The sequence below is a fragment of the Apaloderma vittatum genome, unplaced genomic scaffold (assembly GCF_000703405.1).
Source record: "Apaloderma vittatum isolate BGI_N311 unplaced genomic scaffold, ASM70340v1 scaffold3993, whole genome shotgun sequence".
Classification (NCBI taxonomy): Eukaryota; Metazoa; Chordata; class Aves; order Trogoniformes; family Trogonidae; genus Apaloderma; species Apaloderma vittatum.
The window spans coordinates 2,141-20,004 of NW_009708424.1; the positions used below are offsets into that span (position 1 = coordinate 2,141).

At 36.1% G+C, this 17,864-nt stretch overlaps 1 protein-coding gene across 1 annotated transcript in view; it reads right to left on the reverse strand.

Annotated features, from left to right (window-relative positions):
• Window positions 1–4,752: 4,752 nt before the first annotated feature.
• Window positions 4,753–17,864, reverse strand: part of DCAF17 (DDB1 and CUL4 associated factor 17) — a gene marked incomplete at its 5' end in the record, with an annotated part of 17,276 nt that continues 4,164 nt past the window's right edge. The window contains 10 exons of the mRNA XM_009866536.1: window positions 4,753–5,105; window positions 5,867–6,022; window positions 7,421–7,504; window positions 9,104–9,191; window positions 9,579–9,688; window positions 11,039–11,181; window positions 14,653–14,758; window positions 15,274–15,381; window positions 17,253–17,342; window positions 17,521–17,599. Of these exons, the coding sequence (XP_009864838.1) occupies window positions 4,917–5,105; window positions 5,867–6,022; window positions 7,421–7,504; window positions 9,104–9,191; window positions 9,579–9,688; window positions 11,039–11,181; window positions 14,653–14,758; window positions 15,274–15,381; window positions 17,253–17,342; window positions 17,521–17,599 (1,153 nt within the window). The remainder of the gene's footprint in view (window positions 5,106–5,866; window positions 6,023–7,420; window positions 7,505–9,103; window positions 9,192–9,578; window positions 9,689–11,038; window positions 11,182–14,652; window positions 14,759–15,273; window positions 15,382–17,252; window positions 17,343–17,520; window positions 17,600–17,864) is intronic.

The window sequence follows — 17,864 nt, forward strand, 5'->3', positions numbered from 1 at the left end:
ATACCTCTCACGTTTATCAAATACAAATAAATATGGGGTAGTACTTCTGGGCCTGCCTTTTTGTTTCTCTGTCCGGATAGCTCATCACTGAGATGTCATGGTCAAGCAGAAAAATAATAATAAAATTACCTTGTTCTAGAAATGCTGGAGGTATACTGCTTTGTTGCACAAATGTAAGACAGTTATAAAATCGGTCCAGTTTCTGGGCTGTAGAAAGAAGGGGCAGTGGCAGTATAAAGGGCTAAAAGAGGAAGAGCATGGTGTCAACGGTCAGGAGCTTCCTAGATCTCTGTCCCAGAGCATGGAGATGTGCCACAACCGTGCTGCAAGTTCTGTGTTAGAGGCAGGCACTACATGTACATACCGGAAGTTGAGGCTAACTGCAGATCCAGAAGATAACCAGAAAAGTTGCCAATGTGTGAGTCTGAACTTGGAGCATCCCAGTAAACACGTTAACAGGAAAATTTTCCCATCCGGCTTCTGGCAAGCAGCTGTTACTGGGGACTGAATGACAAGCCTGCAATCCTATGGATCACGTGGGGTACATTTCTTCTCTTGCAGCATCTCAAGTAAGCCAGAGCTCTTGAGCCACTCTCTGGAGTAATTCCAGTGAATTTTAGCTTCCTTTTATCTCTTCCAGAGAGGAATGTGCACTGAAAATGTAACATTCCTAAGAACACAATATTCCTTTCTTACTCGAGCAGGAATAAGGCATTTGTACTCCCAGTTTACTAAGAGAGTTGTTAAGCTATACCAACCAAAGCAGTTCTGAACAAATGCACCATTGTAACTCTTCACTCTGCTAGGATACCTAGTTCATAGAATGATAGAATCATACAATCACAGAATTCCTTTTATTTAAAAAAAAATTCCACTGTTTTGTTCATTTTAATCTCTTCTATCCAAAGCAAGCAGCTTGGCTACTTTATTCCATCTATTAACATTAGAATACACTGACAGAAAATTCCGTTGGAGCTCCTGAAGGTCATTTTGGTCATCATTTTGTAACTTCAGTAAAGCAGAAATAAATACTAAAGTTATAGTTGCGTAAATGCCAAGTCTAGCAAGCAGTAAGCTTCAAGTGGTCCTCTTCGAAAATTGAAGACTGTGACACAGCTGCAAAACAAAGATGTTCCCTTAAATATCTCATACATTGATTTAAAATACTGGAATAGTTGCTTCCTTCTTTTAGTACTCATAACTTATTTGGTCTGCATATCAGGAGAGACACCCGGAATTCTTGTTGATACACAGAAACTTCTGTCAAGTATGAATTGGACTAGTTGACAATTACTATACTATTCATTCATTCATTCTTCAAAAGTAACATTTTTGCAGGAAGTGTCTGAATTCTCTGCTCTAGCAGGGAATAATTAAATTTCTCCAGTTCACGGAGATAAATAAAAGGTTCAGATACGCTGTGCAATTATTATTAGCGAGGCATTGCTACATATATGTCAGATCAATTCACACACTTTCCAGAAAAGGAGCTCTTTAAAAATTTTGTACTGGTGACTGTGGCAGTTACGAAAGAACTCAGTTTTTCTATAAATTCTTTTGTGATTCAGCCTTAGAAAACCACATTTTGACTACTTCTTCCCGTTTTTCGCTCACATCATTTAGGTTTTGTATATTCTGGCAACAGCAGAAAGATTTTATCAAACACCCTTAGGTGAAACCCAACGTGAATTCAGTAATCTGTGACCTTTTTACTTACCAGACAAACATTTTTCTTTTTGCAGGCAGAGTGCCCAGAGACTTTGCTTGAAGCAGTTAGCAGAAGTTCCACACAACTGTTCTTTAAGAAAACACCCAGTGTACATACCACCCTATATGGGTGTCCTTTCCAGCAAGTATTCCTAATAGCAATGTTTATCATAGCTGGGAAGCAAATTAATTTGTTCCTTAGCTCTTCCATCATGTGGGATAGCTGTCACTGTTCTGTAAGGAAGTTTCTTGCTAGCGCGTTTTTGGCAGTCTTCAGTTACTGTTAATAATATAAATGGTATTTTTCTCAAGACAAAAAAAAAGAAAAAATGAGAATAAAATGACCAAGAAACTGTGCTGTTAAAGTGACGGGGCATATCCAGGAAAAAAGAATAAACAAACATTTCTCCACACTGAAAATGCAGAAAGTTTGGGTGAAGTTACCTAAGTGGGAATGTTGACAAAAGTGGCTAAGATCCCTACGGTTCAACATTTGAAATATACGTTTGAGAATTTTTACTCATGTTAACAGCTCATATATATTTACATTTATATGTATATACAGGTAGTCTTTCTTCCTTGGGCTAGTGCTAGTGAAAATAATAGCAGCATGAGCTTCTCAGCTTCAATCTTTTAAAGCATGCGCTTGATCCAGATACTTGAGACTGCATTTGATCTAATTGCTTGAGGCTTTCTCTGCAGACTGAAGAAACCACAGCATGAGTGGTAAGCACCCCTGTGAAATATACAGGAAGTAAAGGAACTCAGAATTTCACACCAATAATTCCTTAGTCTGATTTTTGTAACCAGAAAACTATCAGTAAATAGGTTTCCTGATCACAGAGCAGTTAACTTCTGCCTGTGAAAAATTAAGAATACTTTTGTGTTCTGTATTTTATCCATCTTAATTTCTGAATTTCTAAATGGGAAATAAACTACTTCTGAAGGTACTTCTGCTTTTTTAAGGCAATTTTCCTTCTCTTTTCTTGTACTAATGTCACATGTTGTTGGTTACAGAGATAACCATGCTGGGCATGTGCACAAGAATATTTTTTCCTCTGTAATGGAAACCACATTAATATCCTCAGAATTTCTCCACTTTACAAATACCGTTATTCTTTAGTATACTGAATTGTTCACATTGTGTAGATTTCCAAGTACCTAATTTACATTATGAAAAAGGTAAGTGCTCTAGAATCATCACAAATGGGCATCAAACTGTAGGTCTACAGGTCAGATCTAATGCATTTATTCAAATTTTGTATCATTTTAATACTTCACATTAGTATAGCCTTGCCAGCAACAGTCACCAAAAAATGCTTAGATGTAGAATTTGCTGGCAAAATAAAGTACTACAATTTTCTGATGGATGAGTTTTTGTTTCAAAATTTAGCTTGAAATCAAAGCTGTTGATTCAGGTGGGCTGACACCAAGCATGTGGGGTGTTTGTGTTTGGTTCAGATACAGGGTTATTTTTTAAAAATGTAAAAACCTAACTGGCTTGTGGTCAGGGTTTTCCTCCTGTTCAAACAGAAGCTTATTTTTAGAATTTTCTTGGGCTCTGCATAGGTGCAGAAGGCAACACTGCTGTTCACAGTTGAAGAAGCACAATCCATAAGAATTTAGTGATTCTGCTTCTCTGGTGTGTCCCAGCCCATTCCTAAGTAGGGCTGTGAATATACTCAGACTATGTGTTCAGGCCAGTCATTCTGGATTCTCTATTCTTAAAATACCTTTTGAGGTGTTTAAGATAAAACAGAAACATCTCTCCTGTTTCTGAAAGAAGATGTCTCTGTGTGACCTTCCAGGATGGAACATCTGTCATTATCTGTAATGCAGCAACACGCTGTGTATTGAGAGTGACAGAACTTCTTATACACAGCCCATAATCACCTTCATCATGGTCTGGGCTGCCTTTTGGTCACTGCAAATTGCTGCATTTTTCAAAAGATGGACACTAATGTACAGTTGTTGATTGAGCAGAATACCACTGCAAAAGTGCAATAACCTAAAAAGTAACACTCTCTGGAAAGTATAGCGAACTCTTGATGAGCAATACTCGAGCTATTTAATAAACAATGAAGTTTAAATGTCTTGCTCTGAGAAGAACTGCTTTAATAATTCAAACAGAAATGAGCACAAAATATCAATATTTTCCTAAAAGTTGGATCTTCTGCCTAAAACAATAGATTTATCTTAATTTTTACCCTCACATCTTACTTATATAGTTAGTTACATAGTAGTAGATAATGGACAGGTGCCCTTTCCTGGATACTAAATGAAATTTTAAGGAAGCTAGGGTGGAAGAAGCTGAGTGTTGATGCTGCTTTTTATTTCTACTGTTGTTTCATTACCTTCTTAGATCTCCTGTTGGTGTTGCTTTTTTTCCCACAATTGTATTTCACTTTTTCCTTTGCATTGCACTTTTAATACAAATCCACAATCAATAATTTTTATAACTTTTCTAGAGCGTTTTGCTCTTGTATCAGCTAGAATGATCCACATCTTCATTAGTAAACATAGAAGAAAATAAATAGAATCATAGAATGGTTTGGGTTGGAAGGCACCTGGCAGCTTTGGCTCAGACTGAACAACTCTTGACCCTTGACACAGCGAGAACCAGAGAATTGCTTAGGTTTATATATACACAAAATAATATAGATATAGTAAAAGGCAGGAAAAATACATAATTTATTCATACTTCTCTTTAAACGAAAACAAACACAACTCGAAAACCCTAGTGATTTTATTTCTCATACAAAAGGATTTTGTCTAAGTGGTTTAGTGGTAACTCTGCCATTTTCATACCGCATGTAAAATTTATTCCATACAGTTTTATATACTTTGTTTAATTAACAGTCTGTATTAAAGTTGCATAGGTAAAACTATATATGACAGACTGCAGCAGATGGCAGATGATCAGTATGCCCGCATCTATCTCCTTGATGTCAAGTGTTTCAATCCAATTGCTGAAGAGAAGCAATAAATGCTGCATCTAGTATTAATGATGAATTGACGAATACGTGAAAAGCCCTTATGGACTGCAGATAAGTGTACAATGTTATAGAGAAAAAAAGAAATAAAACCTCATGTAGTAATACAAAATGTTAAGATGAAATTCTGCCTGAAAAACTGTAGCTGACTAATTCATATGTATGAAGTCCTTAAATAACATCCAAACTGAAGTCTCTGTAGTTGCTGTTTATGTCTTAAATATATTCAAAAATTCTCCCTCCTTTTTTACAAAATACTCTTTCTGGTTTTTCGTGGCTTGAACTTCCATCATCTTTTGCAGTATCACAGACCATTTGGTAAACATAACAACTGAACTTCCTGTTAGGCTTCTGTTCTATATGTAATACAAGGTCTTTGTCAAAGTAAACTTCATGACTGTAAGTCTGAAATGAGAAAAAAACATATTCCGATTGTAGTCTCCATTTCCACACCTTGCTAATACCCATAACATTTTCCTTGGGGAACAAAAAACTTTTAACATTGGTGACCCTCCATGATGAGACAGTTATTTTGTGTAGGTACATGCAGATTACTCTTCCAGATAAAGGACAGAATATTAAAACTTTGAGAGGTTTCCCACCTGCCTATTTTAGGAATCTAAGTGCAGTTCAGAGCATCTGATTTAAGGTCCTAAATTGCTTGTGCAGTCAATGGTAAATGAGGTGCTGAATATATCAGACCACCTAAGCTGGATGTCCACCTAAATTCAGACTGTGTGAACAGTCCATTACATCCCTCCAAATATACACACAATGAGGTCCACGCTTAATTCTATGCATGAGCAGTTCAAGTTAAGCTAGTGAGACTATTTACAGTTTGTAAAGTTAAGCTGATATAACTAGCCAGAGGGTGACTATTCAGGTTGATAAATACTTCAAAAAATACCTACAGACAACCTCTCCTCCAGCCAAAAAAACCAAATAAATCAACCAATGAAAAAATCTTAACTTCACATCATGGAGATTTTCAAATAAATGAACTACTGTCTGATAGAATTCTTAAATTTTTTGAATTATGATTATGATTTTGTACAAATCTCATCCATAGCACTTGGAAACACTGTATCTGCTTCAAATCTGAACAAAAATGGTAGCTAAATGGGTATGGGGAAGTGTTAGTTTAAACAAAAGACAGGAATTCTTACCACATCCCAGGACTCCAGTAGTGGAATACTTTTAAGTAGAATCCCACGTTCATTACAATGAAAGTCAAGGTGAGCTCTTCCATCAGCTCCTATTTGAGTAACTGCCACAGTGGACAGCAAATCCAACTCATCTTCGTAGTCCACAATTTTGAATGTCTTGGATAAAACAAAACTTCAATTTTACAAATCAAACATAAATTCATATTCCCCTCTACCAAAATTGCATAGCACTTTTTCTTTCAGGTGAATGCAGAATGGGAAAAAAATGTAGTTCTTAAGTATTCTGGTCCAATTAAGAAACTTTGGCAGCCTGATACCCAACTGGCATCTTTCTGAACACATGTTGTTCAATATATTTCAGCAAAATTCCTTAAGACAAAAGAAAGTGATGTTCTAAACAATACTAATGTGCAAGTAGATGTATTTTACATGTATCCTACAGGAAACAGAATAAAGTACTTTGAAAGTGACAGAAGAAATACATTTAAACTCCATGCCCTCTCTTGAAGCAGACATGCTAGAGACAGTATAGCTTAAAACCATTACTGGTTTTGAGGGAATGAGTAATTCCCCCCAAAATATTGGCGTAATTCCATTCATGTGAACACCAATCTGTTCTATACAGAGCTTGTCCTCACTCCACAGAGTACGTCACAGTGAAGAAATGAGATCAAAAGGTGTAAGACTGTGAACTGCTTTAATTGCCTCTATCTCACTGTCTTCAGGCCAGTCTTTTCCTTCCATGATGGAAAAAATTTCTACTGGAATCACAAATAAATCGTGCGCAGATTATGATTTTTATTATGTTTTTTTTAAAAAAAAGTGAATAGAAATGAACTGCAGGCCTCCAGGGTTATAATTGGACTGTCTCGTATTTTTACCACAGTAAAATCTATTTCCTCAGAAAGGACAGAAATTACTGCCATGAATTTTAACTGTTGTGCTTATGTCAATTACAGCTCCAGCTCTAGAGAGCTAAAAAAATATTCTTCAGAATCTCTTGATGACTCAACACCAAGGCATGTGGTGTTTTCACTCTCAAGAAGCAGTTACTTAAAGGAAGTATTAAATACTTTATCCTACTATCTAATCAAAAGTAACTGAGAGAGAAAAATACAGTTTAGAGATACTGTATCAAATACTAGAGGAATCTAATGCAGAGGAAAAAAAGAAATGTTCTTTCATTTTATAAAATGCTTTACAAGAAGTATTTAAAGTGGATGTCTGAATGAAGAGTAATGGTTCATCACATTAACAACTCATTTCTGTGCCACTGAAGTCACACGGAGTTATGATGGTATCATGGGGCATATGATCAGTTCTTAAAAGAAAGAGATTATCCAAAGTACAAATATCAAACAAGGAGAAAAGATGACAGAGAGGGCAAATGAAATAATTAGAAGTTAAGAAGACAGAAAGACAGAAGAGGAATAAAGAACTCAAAGATTAACACAGCTAATAGTTACAGCCACTGCACCTGAAACAAGAATGACTTTTGGCTAGCTAAACTTCTTAAATAATCCATGAACTGTTCTTACTCACTACATCAGTTACCTCTTGCTCTGGGTCATCATCCAGCAAGTTAAGACGCTTTTTCACCACTCGACCAGAAGCTGTTACAGTAACAGCACTGTTCACCTTTGAAGAAAAAGAAAAAAGTGTCTCTAGACTTCAGAGCTACAATGTTTCTTCCTACCTATTTGGGAATGTATCTATTTCATGATTTTTTGCTTTCTGACCTTGTTTTAATCTCTGGGATCTTGTTTTACTCCTTAGCTATGCAAGGCCCTAGAGCTGCTATCTCTTCTTTATGAGGGTTCATAATCTCAGTGGCTTTAGTTGAAATATTACTGATGTTTACTTCTCCTCAGAGGTTCTCAGCTACCGTAATTTTTAGAATAGAAGTGAATAGAGCCAAGATACTACAATGAGAATTAGGAGAGCTAAGTCACCACCAATTTGTTTCTAAAACTCTTACTTCCAGAAGACAGGGAAAATAGCAACTTAAACCACCACAGCTGCTTCCACTGGGCTTCCTTCACACCAGAAACATTCAAAACTGGGGTATCAGTGTCTTAATGGAAGTCAAAAGGAAAAGACGCATCACAGACAGGTTTAGAAGTCCTATCTCTTTGCTCTGACTGAAACAGAAGTTATCTAAACAAACCCTAAATAAATGTAAAAATAAATAAATGTAAAAATAAATAAAGTCATTAGATGACAAAGTTTATGTTTTCTGAATTCAGTGGAAGTTTTATTCCTGAGTTAGCGTAGATTTTTAATAAAATTTTTCTTCTGCGGAAGCTTCAAAATTAGTATCACTGATTTCTAGGAACTTTACAGTACTCTAACTATAAAAACTTCCTTTTATGTAAAACTAACTTTGTATACTGATACAAAATGACAGTTCCAGGCACTGCCAAATAACTTTTTTCACAAGTGTTCTCTTTATCCTTTTTGATATTTGGGTTGTCTTTGTGATTTTCTATCACAAAGAAAATAATGAAACAACCAAGGTGATTTAACAGTGCATTTCTACCAGGAGATTTAGATCATCCCCTTGCCACTTGGTTCTACCTTCCTGCACTCATCTGACCCGCAGGTGATTCAGTTCTGTTCAGCTCCAGCTCAGCTGACCAAGTAAGCAGACAAGTACTTACATTTTCTGCTTGGTTATTATTCTGTTAGTGCACTGATTTGGCTCTGATTTGGTTAGATGAAAGCCAAATCTGTCCCAGGGGAGCGGCAGACATGCATGGCCAGGAAAAACCCCAGACTTCTGGAAGCAATGTTACGTCTGTGTTGTCTTATGAAGACTTACCCTTAAGTTACAAGAGACTTGAAACATTTGCAGCATTTGTATGATTAACTTGCTTGAGCACCAGAGGTGCACAAAATTATGACTTGGTGGCACCTTCTTTTGAAGGAAATCTGTCACCACCTTATAAGTATGTTTTATATCAGTTATACATGGTTACACTGTACACCATGAAGAATGCTGAAAACTAAAAATAAGACGGGAGGTCTAGAAAACTATCTACTGGAGGTCTAGAAGACTATCCTGCAAGTGTTACTGTTTTCAAAATTTTTTTTCCTACAGCTTAAGTCCAATGATTACATGGAATTTCTTTCAATAAACTCTGAATTGAGCCCACAAACCACAGTGATTACTCACATACACAAAACCCTTGTGTATTGCTAAGTATGATAGATTGCGATCTTGGACAGTAAACTCACACAGTTTTCTCTGTTGGCCACAATTGTAAAATCTTCTGCAATCTCCGCTTGATCTGTATTATTCTGAACTTCCTTAAGCTTCAAGACTCTACAAAAGAAACGTAAATTGTAAAATAAGCTATGTATTCTAATTCACCTACAACACTTCTGTATCATTAAAAAAACCCAGGTATGTTGAAACATGGAGGATAACTGAAATATACATAAAACACAAAAAGAATTTATTTCAATCAGTGAAATTTTAAGACAGTGGTCCTTCAGCATTTTTCATTTCAAAATATCACATAAAAAAATTATCACATAGAAATCTGTAGATGTTTCTACCAGCAGTCCTGATTCTGACAGTTTTACAGTTTCTAGGGCTTCCAAATTTGTTTTGGCCTGCAAATTGTCCAACTACTGAATTTATGCAGTTACATAACTTTTCCTCTAATGAAAATGAGATTTGAAAAAAAAAAAGAAAAAAGGCTCATACTTTATTAAATTTGGTCCCACGTGGATTATTCTACCTGACATATCTGGATGGAAATATATCCAGTCAGGCTCCAGTGAACAGCATTTCATATCCTGTATGCCATTTTTTGCCTGAAAAAAGAAGAAAAAGCTTAGAATATTAGTATTTAGAAGATCTCACAGATCTAATGAAAGAGGAAATACTGAGCTCCTCTCCATATGCCTCTGAAGGTTTTTAAGTATTGCTCATAATCATGACAAGAAAGGATATCAGTGGAACAACAATAATATTAATGAAAAGAAGACTAATTTCCAATTCTCAAGATACCTAATGAAATAGCTTCAACTTGTTTTAACAGGCAATAAGCAATAGCCTTGTGCCATGGCTATACATGGTCCTACCTCTCCTGAAACTAAGCAAATGGAAGATTTAGCCTACACTCTGCAAACACTTCAACAATTCCAGCAATTCGGGTGTCAAAGACATGAAATTTGTCAAGACATAAGAAAAGCATTAGCACAAACTTAGGCTTGAGCTTCAAACCTCAGGCTCAGCTTCTTTTGTGCAAATATTTGTGGAGTATGTAAACTCTACAAAAAATAGCTTGGTATTGGCTAAAAATCTTGGGACTTTGGCAGTGTTAAATTGTGCTGAGCCTGATCATTTAAATTTTGAAATGTATGGACCTGCATAGAAAAGACTAGGTGAGAAAGGATTGTACAAGTTACTTTGAATCAAAACTGCTCTTCAGCAAGAAAAGATCTGAAAAATCTGTTTTGAAAATAAGAGATAGGAGGGGATCATTGACTTGATCAGGCTAGTTAAATAGACAAAGACATTTACAGATAAGAAGTTTTGTTAGTGAAGAACCCTGAACTAACAGGCCTAGAAGCTGCCTATATTACAGAATTATCTTCAGGTCAAATTCAGATCCAAAATAAAAGCTGAGTTGGAGAGCTCACGCAAAAGAATATATGACGAATAATACATAAACAAAAATAATTAGGAATGCTGAATTAAACTGAGTAATCTTTCTAAGGAGAGAGAAGAGGTAGAAATCAGGGATAAACAACAACAAACGTTAAGGAGACTTATTCTGCAATTTCTTAAAACTTAAAATGTGTCTTTATTGATGTCATTTGGTAGGCTGGCTAGTCTTAAGATGTTACCATGCAAGTTACCAGGTAACGAGATTCTGCTTGAGCCTTAGCTTTTAAGACAAGAATACAGTACTAGGTGGCATTGACAAGTGCTACAATTATTTTGGCATGAAGGAAACATCAGAAGCAGTACTAATGCAGAAGAAAACATTTTACAGGTGACTCCACAGGACAGCAGATGTAACACTGTGGGGTGATGCCTGTGAGAGGACCACACTGGAAAACGAGAGTATTGTTACCTTGACCGCTAGTAGAAGAAGAGATGAAGACAAATGTGTGATACACATTCATTTCAGAGAAGCTGCTATCTGAATATATTACCAAAGTATTGTCTTTCAGAGAACAAATATGGAAGACTCCTTTATGTTTTTTCTTGTTAGGTGTGATGATATAATGCCAAGGGTAGCCTCCAATTTGAAATGCATTCTCCAGAGAAGATGCTTCAAACAGCAAAGGTGGGGTATCTGCAAATATTCGGTAATGTTAACACCGTTAGTAGAACAATCATAATTCCATTGATCCTTAAAATTCTAAATTCCAATAAAGCGATTAATAGAAATACATTAGCTGTGATCTTTTCTCTAGCACCAGCTATGCTACCTCACCTAGCACCCAGGCACGCATCTGCACTTCCCTGTGGAAGGTTATTGCCTTCTCAGACCTTCATGCTAAACTGCTCCTCTGATACCTTTGACCTACTGCATTCCAAATGAGCTGGATAAGCAAAACCAGTAAGCAAACAATTAAAATTAATCCAGCTTATCTGAATGAGAGTACACATACGTGTGAACAGATGAAAAAGCATATCAAAAGGGTCGTTATTCTCTTGGGAAAAATAGTGGTAAATAGCTGGAAACAGGCTGACTGCAGCAATCTCAAATAACAGAACTAAATGCAGAAAGATACCCAGATCTGAATATTTCTTCTCCTTTTGCATAATACAACAAAGTAATGTGGACCACAATGAATGCAATCTCTAGCCAAGTTCATTAAAATCAATACAAATCTAGGAATTTTTGTAGTTAATGGCAAAAGGTTATCTAGTTTTCCCTTCAGTTCACTTGGGATAAATTATAACGATGTAATATGTCATTCTTACAAGTCTTCTGTACGATAAATAAAAGAAGCATCTTTGAACGAAGTATACTGCACGGAGCTTGACAACTCCTACCAGCTAGCTAAATGAAAGCAATTTCTACAGCTGCTATAACTGAATCGACTTTAGACTGAAGATCAGCTCCTTCCAACACTACAGAGAAGTGCTGGAAAAAAATTTTGACAAAATGTGGAGAAAATCTGCAATTACAAGGGGCATTTAAACAGGCAGAATTTAAAAGCCAAAGATGAATTACTGTGAGGAAAACAAGGTTTTTATCTGGACTTGTGTTCCAAAGGTCTCATCCAGATTTTTACTTGTTATTTTCCTGCTTAGTCTAGGTAATTATCCAGAACCTAACCAATGGTGCTAAGATGTCACATGGTACCAGAAATTGCATTTACATAGTGCTTCCCTATTTTTCCTTCATTCATGTTTCCAGGAATTTAGCCATATAGACTGAAAGGAATTAGCTCACTACCCATGGAAATGAAGTCTTCCCTAAGCGGAAATTAGCTGTCTTCTAGTTGTCTTTTGGCCTAACACATAGGAATTGTGAGATTCTGTGCAAGATACACTGAAGTATAGCTTATAAAAACTGAGACATCTGCTGAAAATGTAGACAATGTTCCACATGGAGACATAACCAGAGGACTTACTCATACTAAAATCTGCCAAAAAATGGAAAATTAGTCAAGGAAATTTGTTAAAATTTTAATCCTATTGACTTTTTCTTTAGAAATAAAGAATGTATTGCAAGGCCCCTCAAAAATTCTGGTGGATGGACTAAATGATAGATTTAAATGTGTTTCAATAATATATCAATCCTAAGCAATACAGGCTGCTGATAAAATATGCTTTTTTTTAATGTTCATTTGGCAAAGATTTGCAAGATCATAGCCACCTAAGCCAGTATGACAGCGTGACTCTGCTGCCTAAACTCCCTATTTCCTGCTATGAGCCACTCACTCTTGTTGCCCCACACCATCTATTCTCATTGTTTTTAAGTCCTTTCTGTAGCATTGCCAGTTTTCAATCTCCAGTCGAGCTTCGTTGTCCTCTTCCTTACACATCCTCACATCTCAGCATAAAGCTATAAACTTGTTCCTGGCAGCACTAACAAGTATTTGTTCTAAACGTAAAAAAAAAAAAAATAAAAAAAAAATGAAATTACTGTATCCTCTAATAATAAATTGAACTACAGTTTTAAGTTCTCGATCTTTCAGAAAGTGACAGAATGAAGATTTATAGGTACCTTTCCATTCCTTCCACTGTGACTAATGGCTGTTAAATGATGGTAGGTATGTGGTAGCCTCTAAGTTTTGATCTCTATACACTTGCTCTGGGGTACCTAACACCCCATAAAACAGCACTATAGTAACTTCCATCCCTTCAGGCAATTTCTGTAGGGAGGCTAGGACTAAGTAAGAAGTAAAATTACATGTAGTTAAGTTATAGTAAATACTCTGAAACTGTTAAAATCTCGCTCACTGAAGCACTGCAACACACTGAACAGTCAGTTGGCCTTCTCAAAGAACACAGCTCAAAACCCACAGGAATGCAACTATCTGCAAAGAGCAGCCTTTGCAAATGTCTGTCATGAGTACAAAACTTCCTAACCACAAATTCCTGAATACGATTCAAGATCAAAAATGTTTTCTCCAGTACATTGGTTTTAAATCTCAAAACTAAAAACTCTAACGATCTGTAAGACCTAAGGACAAATCTGGTATACGCTTTGTATTAAAGCTCCCACAGCATGTTTTCCACAGGGCCCCTAACATTAAATTGTGGTTTTGCAGACTGAGATGGAGAGGAAAATGAGAGAAATTTTCCTTTGCAGAACCTGAGTCATCAATTATAGCACCCTTTTATTTTGATAAAACTTTGCATTATAGCTGAAAGCCTTCAGTATATAAGTCTGTATTTTATCTTTGTGTATTTCCTCAGGTTTACGTAAAACTGGTTTGGCTTCCCTGATACTGTCTTTCACTGTGAACACAAAGATCAAAAGCATTTTTTATGTGGACAGTCACCTGTAAAAACAATTTAATACAGAAACATTCAAAACTGAAGATATAAAAGCATGCATCATTTGATATTGGTGAAACCTACTGTTTGGTGGGTTTTTTTGACATACCTTAAGTGTGAACTTGTGAGAATGTATTTTTAAAGTAAAAAAAAAAGTTTCAAGAAAGTCCCAAGCTTTGGTCCTTCATTAAGATTCTTAGCACCAAATTCTAATCTTAAATGCACCAACAGAAATGACTGTTTGGTTTCAGATACATTAAAGTTATTATCTAAAGCAGAACACTCATAAGTTATTGATTTGAGGCATAAGAATTGTTTTTTAATAGATAGTTTGTTTTCAGGAATTCATTTTATTGAAACTGGCACATTTCTGACAACTTAGAATGATCAAACTCAGACAAATTGTGTTTGATCTCCTTTAATTCCCTCTGCAAGTTAGATTAAATGTGCTCACATTTTTTGCTTACATACCATATACTGTTTCCAGGTGCTACTAACAGCTGTACTAGCCCGTCCTCTTTCTCAAGAGCAGTTGTGTCTCAGAAATAAAGAAGGAGTTTCCACTTCCATGCATCGCTTAGGAAGTTTTTCAAGAAGCCTTGTTGCTATACTAGTTCTCTAAGTCCTATGCAATTAATTCTTGTAATTAGAAGTAAAGCAAAGCACATTTTTATTATAACATAAAGCCAGAAATACAGCTACAGCACAATATGAATATAGTAATTCTAATGTTTTTTTCTTCATGTGAAATCAGTCATAATTTATCCATAAAAGCCACCAGCCCAGATAATACAAAGAACATAAATACCTGTTATTTTAATGTTACATGGAAGACCAAATGGATACTTTCCTACAACTCCCCCTTGACCGTTCCAGTTGAATTCCTGTCCCAAATCAAACGGCTGTTGCATGAACTAAAATAACATGGAAGAATTTAGTTTTCTTGATGCATATTTACTTGGTGTTTAGTTACTACTGCATTCTTTATCTTGTTAAATACTGCTTGAAGTCTTATTTTTGAATTAACATTTGATTTTCATTGGAAGAACATAAACTCAAAAGTCTCGCTGCAGTTCCGTTTCAGATCAAACGATCCTCCATGCTCACCAGTTTCTAGCCTTAACACTCATCTAGTAACTACAGACTAGGTGTGTGAAGAAGAGTACACTCTGATCTGGCGTTTATGTAGCTCCTCTCTGTCTGCGCGGAAGTGCCCGTCTGACCCTGGATCTGTTACGTTTTGCCACCTGTAACTGATGTGGGTAGAATTTTCTGATCATATACCCATTTACATCTTCTGACTGTAAATAGATTTGGGCAAGAACTCTACCCTTTGACACATTCCCCATGCACCTATGTGGCATTACATGAATAGTTATGATTTATTCCCCCAAAATAGGACTCAATGAACAATTTTGTATTTCCTTACCTGTTCCAAGATGGCCTGGAAGTTATAGAGCCTGACCAGACCCATGCTATACATTACAATCAAGATTCCATTAGAAACAGCAACATCTGTCACACTATTACCAAATATCTGGAAAAAAGGAAGAGAAAAATATTCTATTAGGGTACAAATAACTGGGAGACAATGCAAAATACTGTCATTATGTCCTTAATTTTGCAATCACTTCCATTTTTTATTCTGACCAAATCCTAGGACCAGTGTTTTAGTTCATGAAGCTTTCCGTAACTCATTTGTTCTGCTGAGTTTCTATAATTCTTCACACTGCAGTAACACCTGAGGATAGATTAGTCATATTTTGCAAGTAGATTCATTCTCAAATCAATTCTCAGTATATCTGCATATCATGCTACCCAGTTATTATCCTACATAAATAATTATATTACCCAGCATCCTACAGGAATGTTAGCAAAGCTAACAACTCAGTCTAAAAGTACTGATTTCAGATCTTCTGTTCTTTCTTCATCACCAGGGTAAAATACTAGTCTAATCATGACTGTGCACAGCTGCACTTAAACTACATTATCCAGCTGCCACAGAGTATAGTATCCTCTCTGAATCCAAATTAGACACATACATGAGAAGCTGACTTACCCCTTTTAATAATTATGCAGTATTCATTTGTGCCACTGCTTAACACATCTCCACTGAGAAAAACCCAACAAACTAATTCTTAATACTTAATGAGTAACAGCACGTGAAGTTCTTAAATTTTTTTTTAAGAGAGATGCTTGGAAATGTAGAGTTTTCATTTCTTTAATCTGAATCACTACATGAAAAAGCAATTAAACCAGGGTTAAAACAGGCTTAAAAACAACTGAAAAAAAAAGAAAAAGAAATGCAAAATATTACTTCAAATCTTAACACTATCAATGATCTTGTGATCAGTTTGGTCCCAGAAGATACATTCCTGAGAATGTATTACTGAGATCTTGCCTTTTGTTTAGTCTTATGACTCTTTCTCATTATATTTGTTGGTTTAGGTCTCAGTGTCTTCCAGACACCAACTCATTACAGACTTCCAACCCTAAACTCAGTGCAGGCCCAACTGAAGAATTATTCTTTTAGCCGTGTCACCTGCTATGACTATGACGAATGTGGCACGCCCTTCCTAACCAGACCGAGAATACCTTTGATACCAGTAATACCTTTTCCAGTCTTAATAATTATGAACTGAACAATACACACAGTGGTCCTAAACTTTTATGGGCCCATATCAAAATGTTTAACCCCACTCCCTCATTTGGCAGCCCAATGCCAATTACAGCCTCAACCCAACCCAGCACCAGCTAAAACCTACTAATAGCTCTGGACCCCAAATGAGACTGTAGCTCACTGAGCTTTGAAGACAGAGCTTACATGTTTGTACTGTTCCATTTATAAGTTGAATCCAGAGCTACCTTGACTTAAAATAGACATATTTTTTCACCAGAACAGTAAAACTTGCCATCTGGCTTACGTACAGGTCACAAATTGACCTCGGAAAGGTTTTTTGCTCCTCACTTATAAAGCAAGACACATACTTACATTTTGCCACTTGATATCAATGATAATACAAGTTTGAAACATTTGTAACTGCACATAGAATTCATGGACTATTTCTAGGAGTGGATCAGGGGCACATCTATCTTTCCTTAAAGAGCTGAAGTCTACAAGCATTTTAGCATTCCCTGATTCTTACGACTGCTGTAAGTAAAGGCTAAAGTCTTTCTACATGTCAAAGAGTAACCCAATAGCAGAATGCATTTTTATTTTGTTTTCTGGTCATTCAAATTAACACCAATACCCAATAAGACACAAGAACATTACTGTTAGTTAACATTTCAGGGCACTATGCTTCTACAAGCTGTTAGTGTTTCTTCTGAAGTTCTGGGGCAATTGCCTAAACCATGCCTCTGATACAACTACAGTAGAGATCACAACTAACAGAGGAATGCACTTACCTTTTTGTTTATTTCTAGCATTCCAATAAATGAAAGAGGCAAAACTTGGAATACAGCAAGATAGAACAATACGGACTGTTGGATACCTGCCTGGGAAGGAACAACAACAATACTGAGTATAATTATTATACTTGAGACATTTATTAATGGTAGGACACCTTCATCTTCTTCCATAACTAACCAAGCCTGTCTCCATCTCTGTCCTCATACATTTTTTTAATCCATTTTGTAAAAATTTAAGAACAATAGACTTTTTTAACAAACTCACCTGCCGTGCTGCTGCAGGGAGCTTATTCTGAGCTGACTTTACAACCATTACCTCTTGAGGAGTATCCCAGCTCAAATATCTATTTGTGACAAGAAAGGCATATCTTACTAATTTAAAAATCATTTAATAATAAATACATTATTTCACATAAAATATAATGTATAATTAGGCAGATCCCTGTGTCCCGGCAGACTGCTCAGTAACTGATTTGGGAGAGGTGCCTGAGGTGTTTGCTCTTTGCAATAATGCACAACCCATGGAACTAGGAATGGCTTATTCCATACAGGATTGTGAGAAAAGTACTGAAAGTATGAGCATTCACCATCTTAATTTTTCTCTTTCCC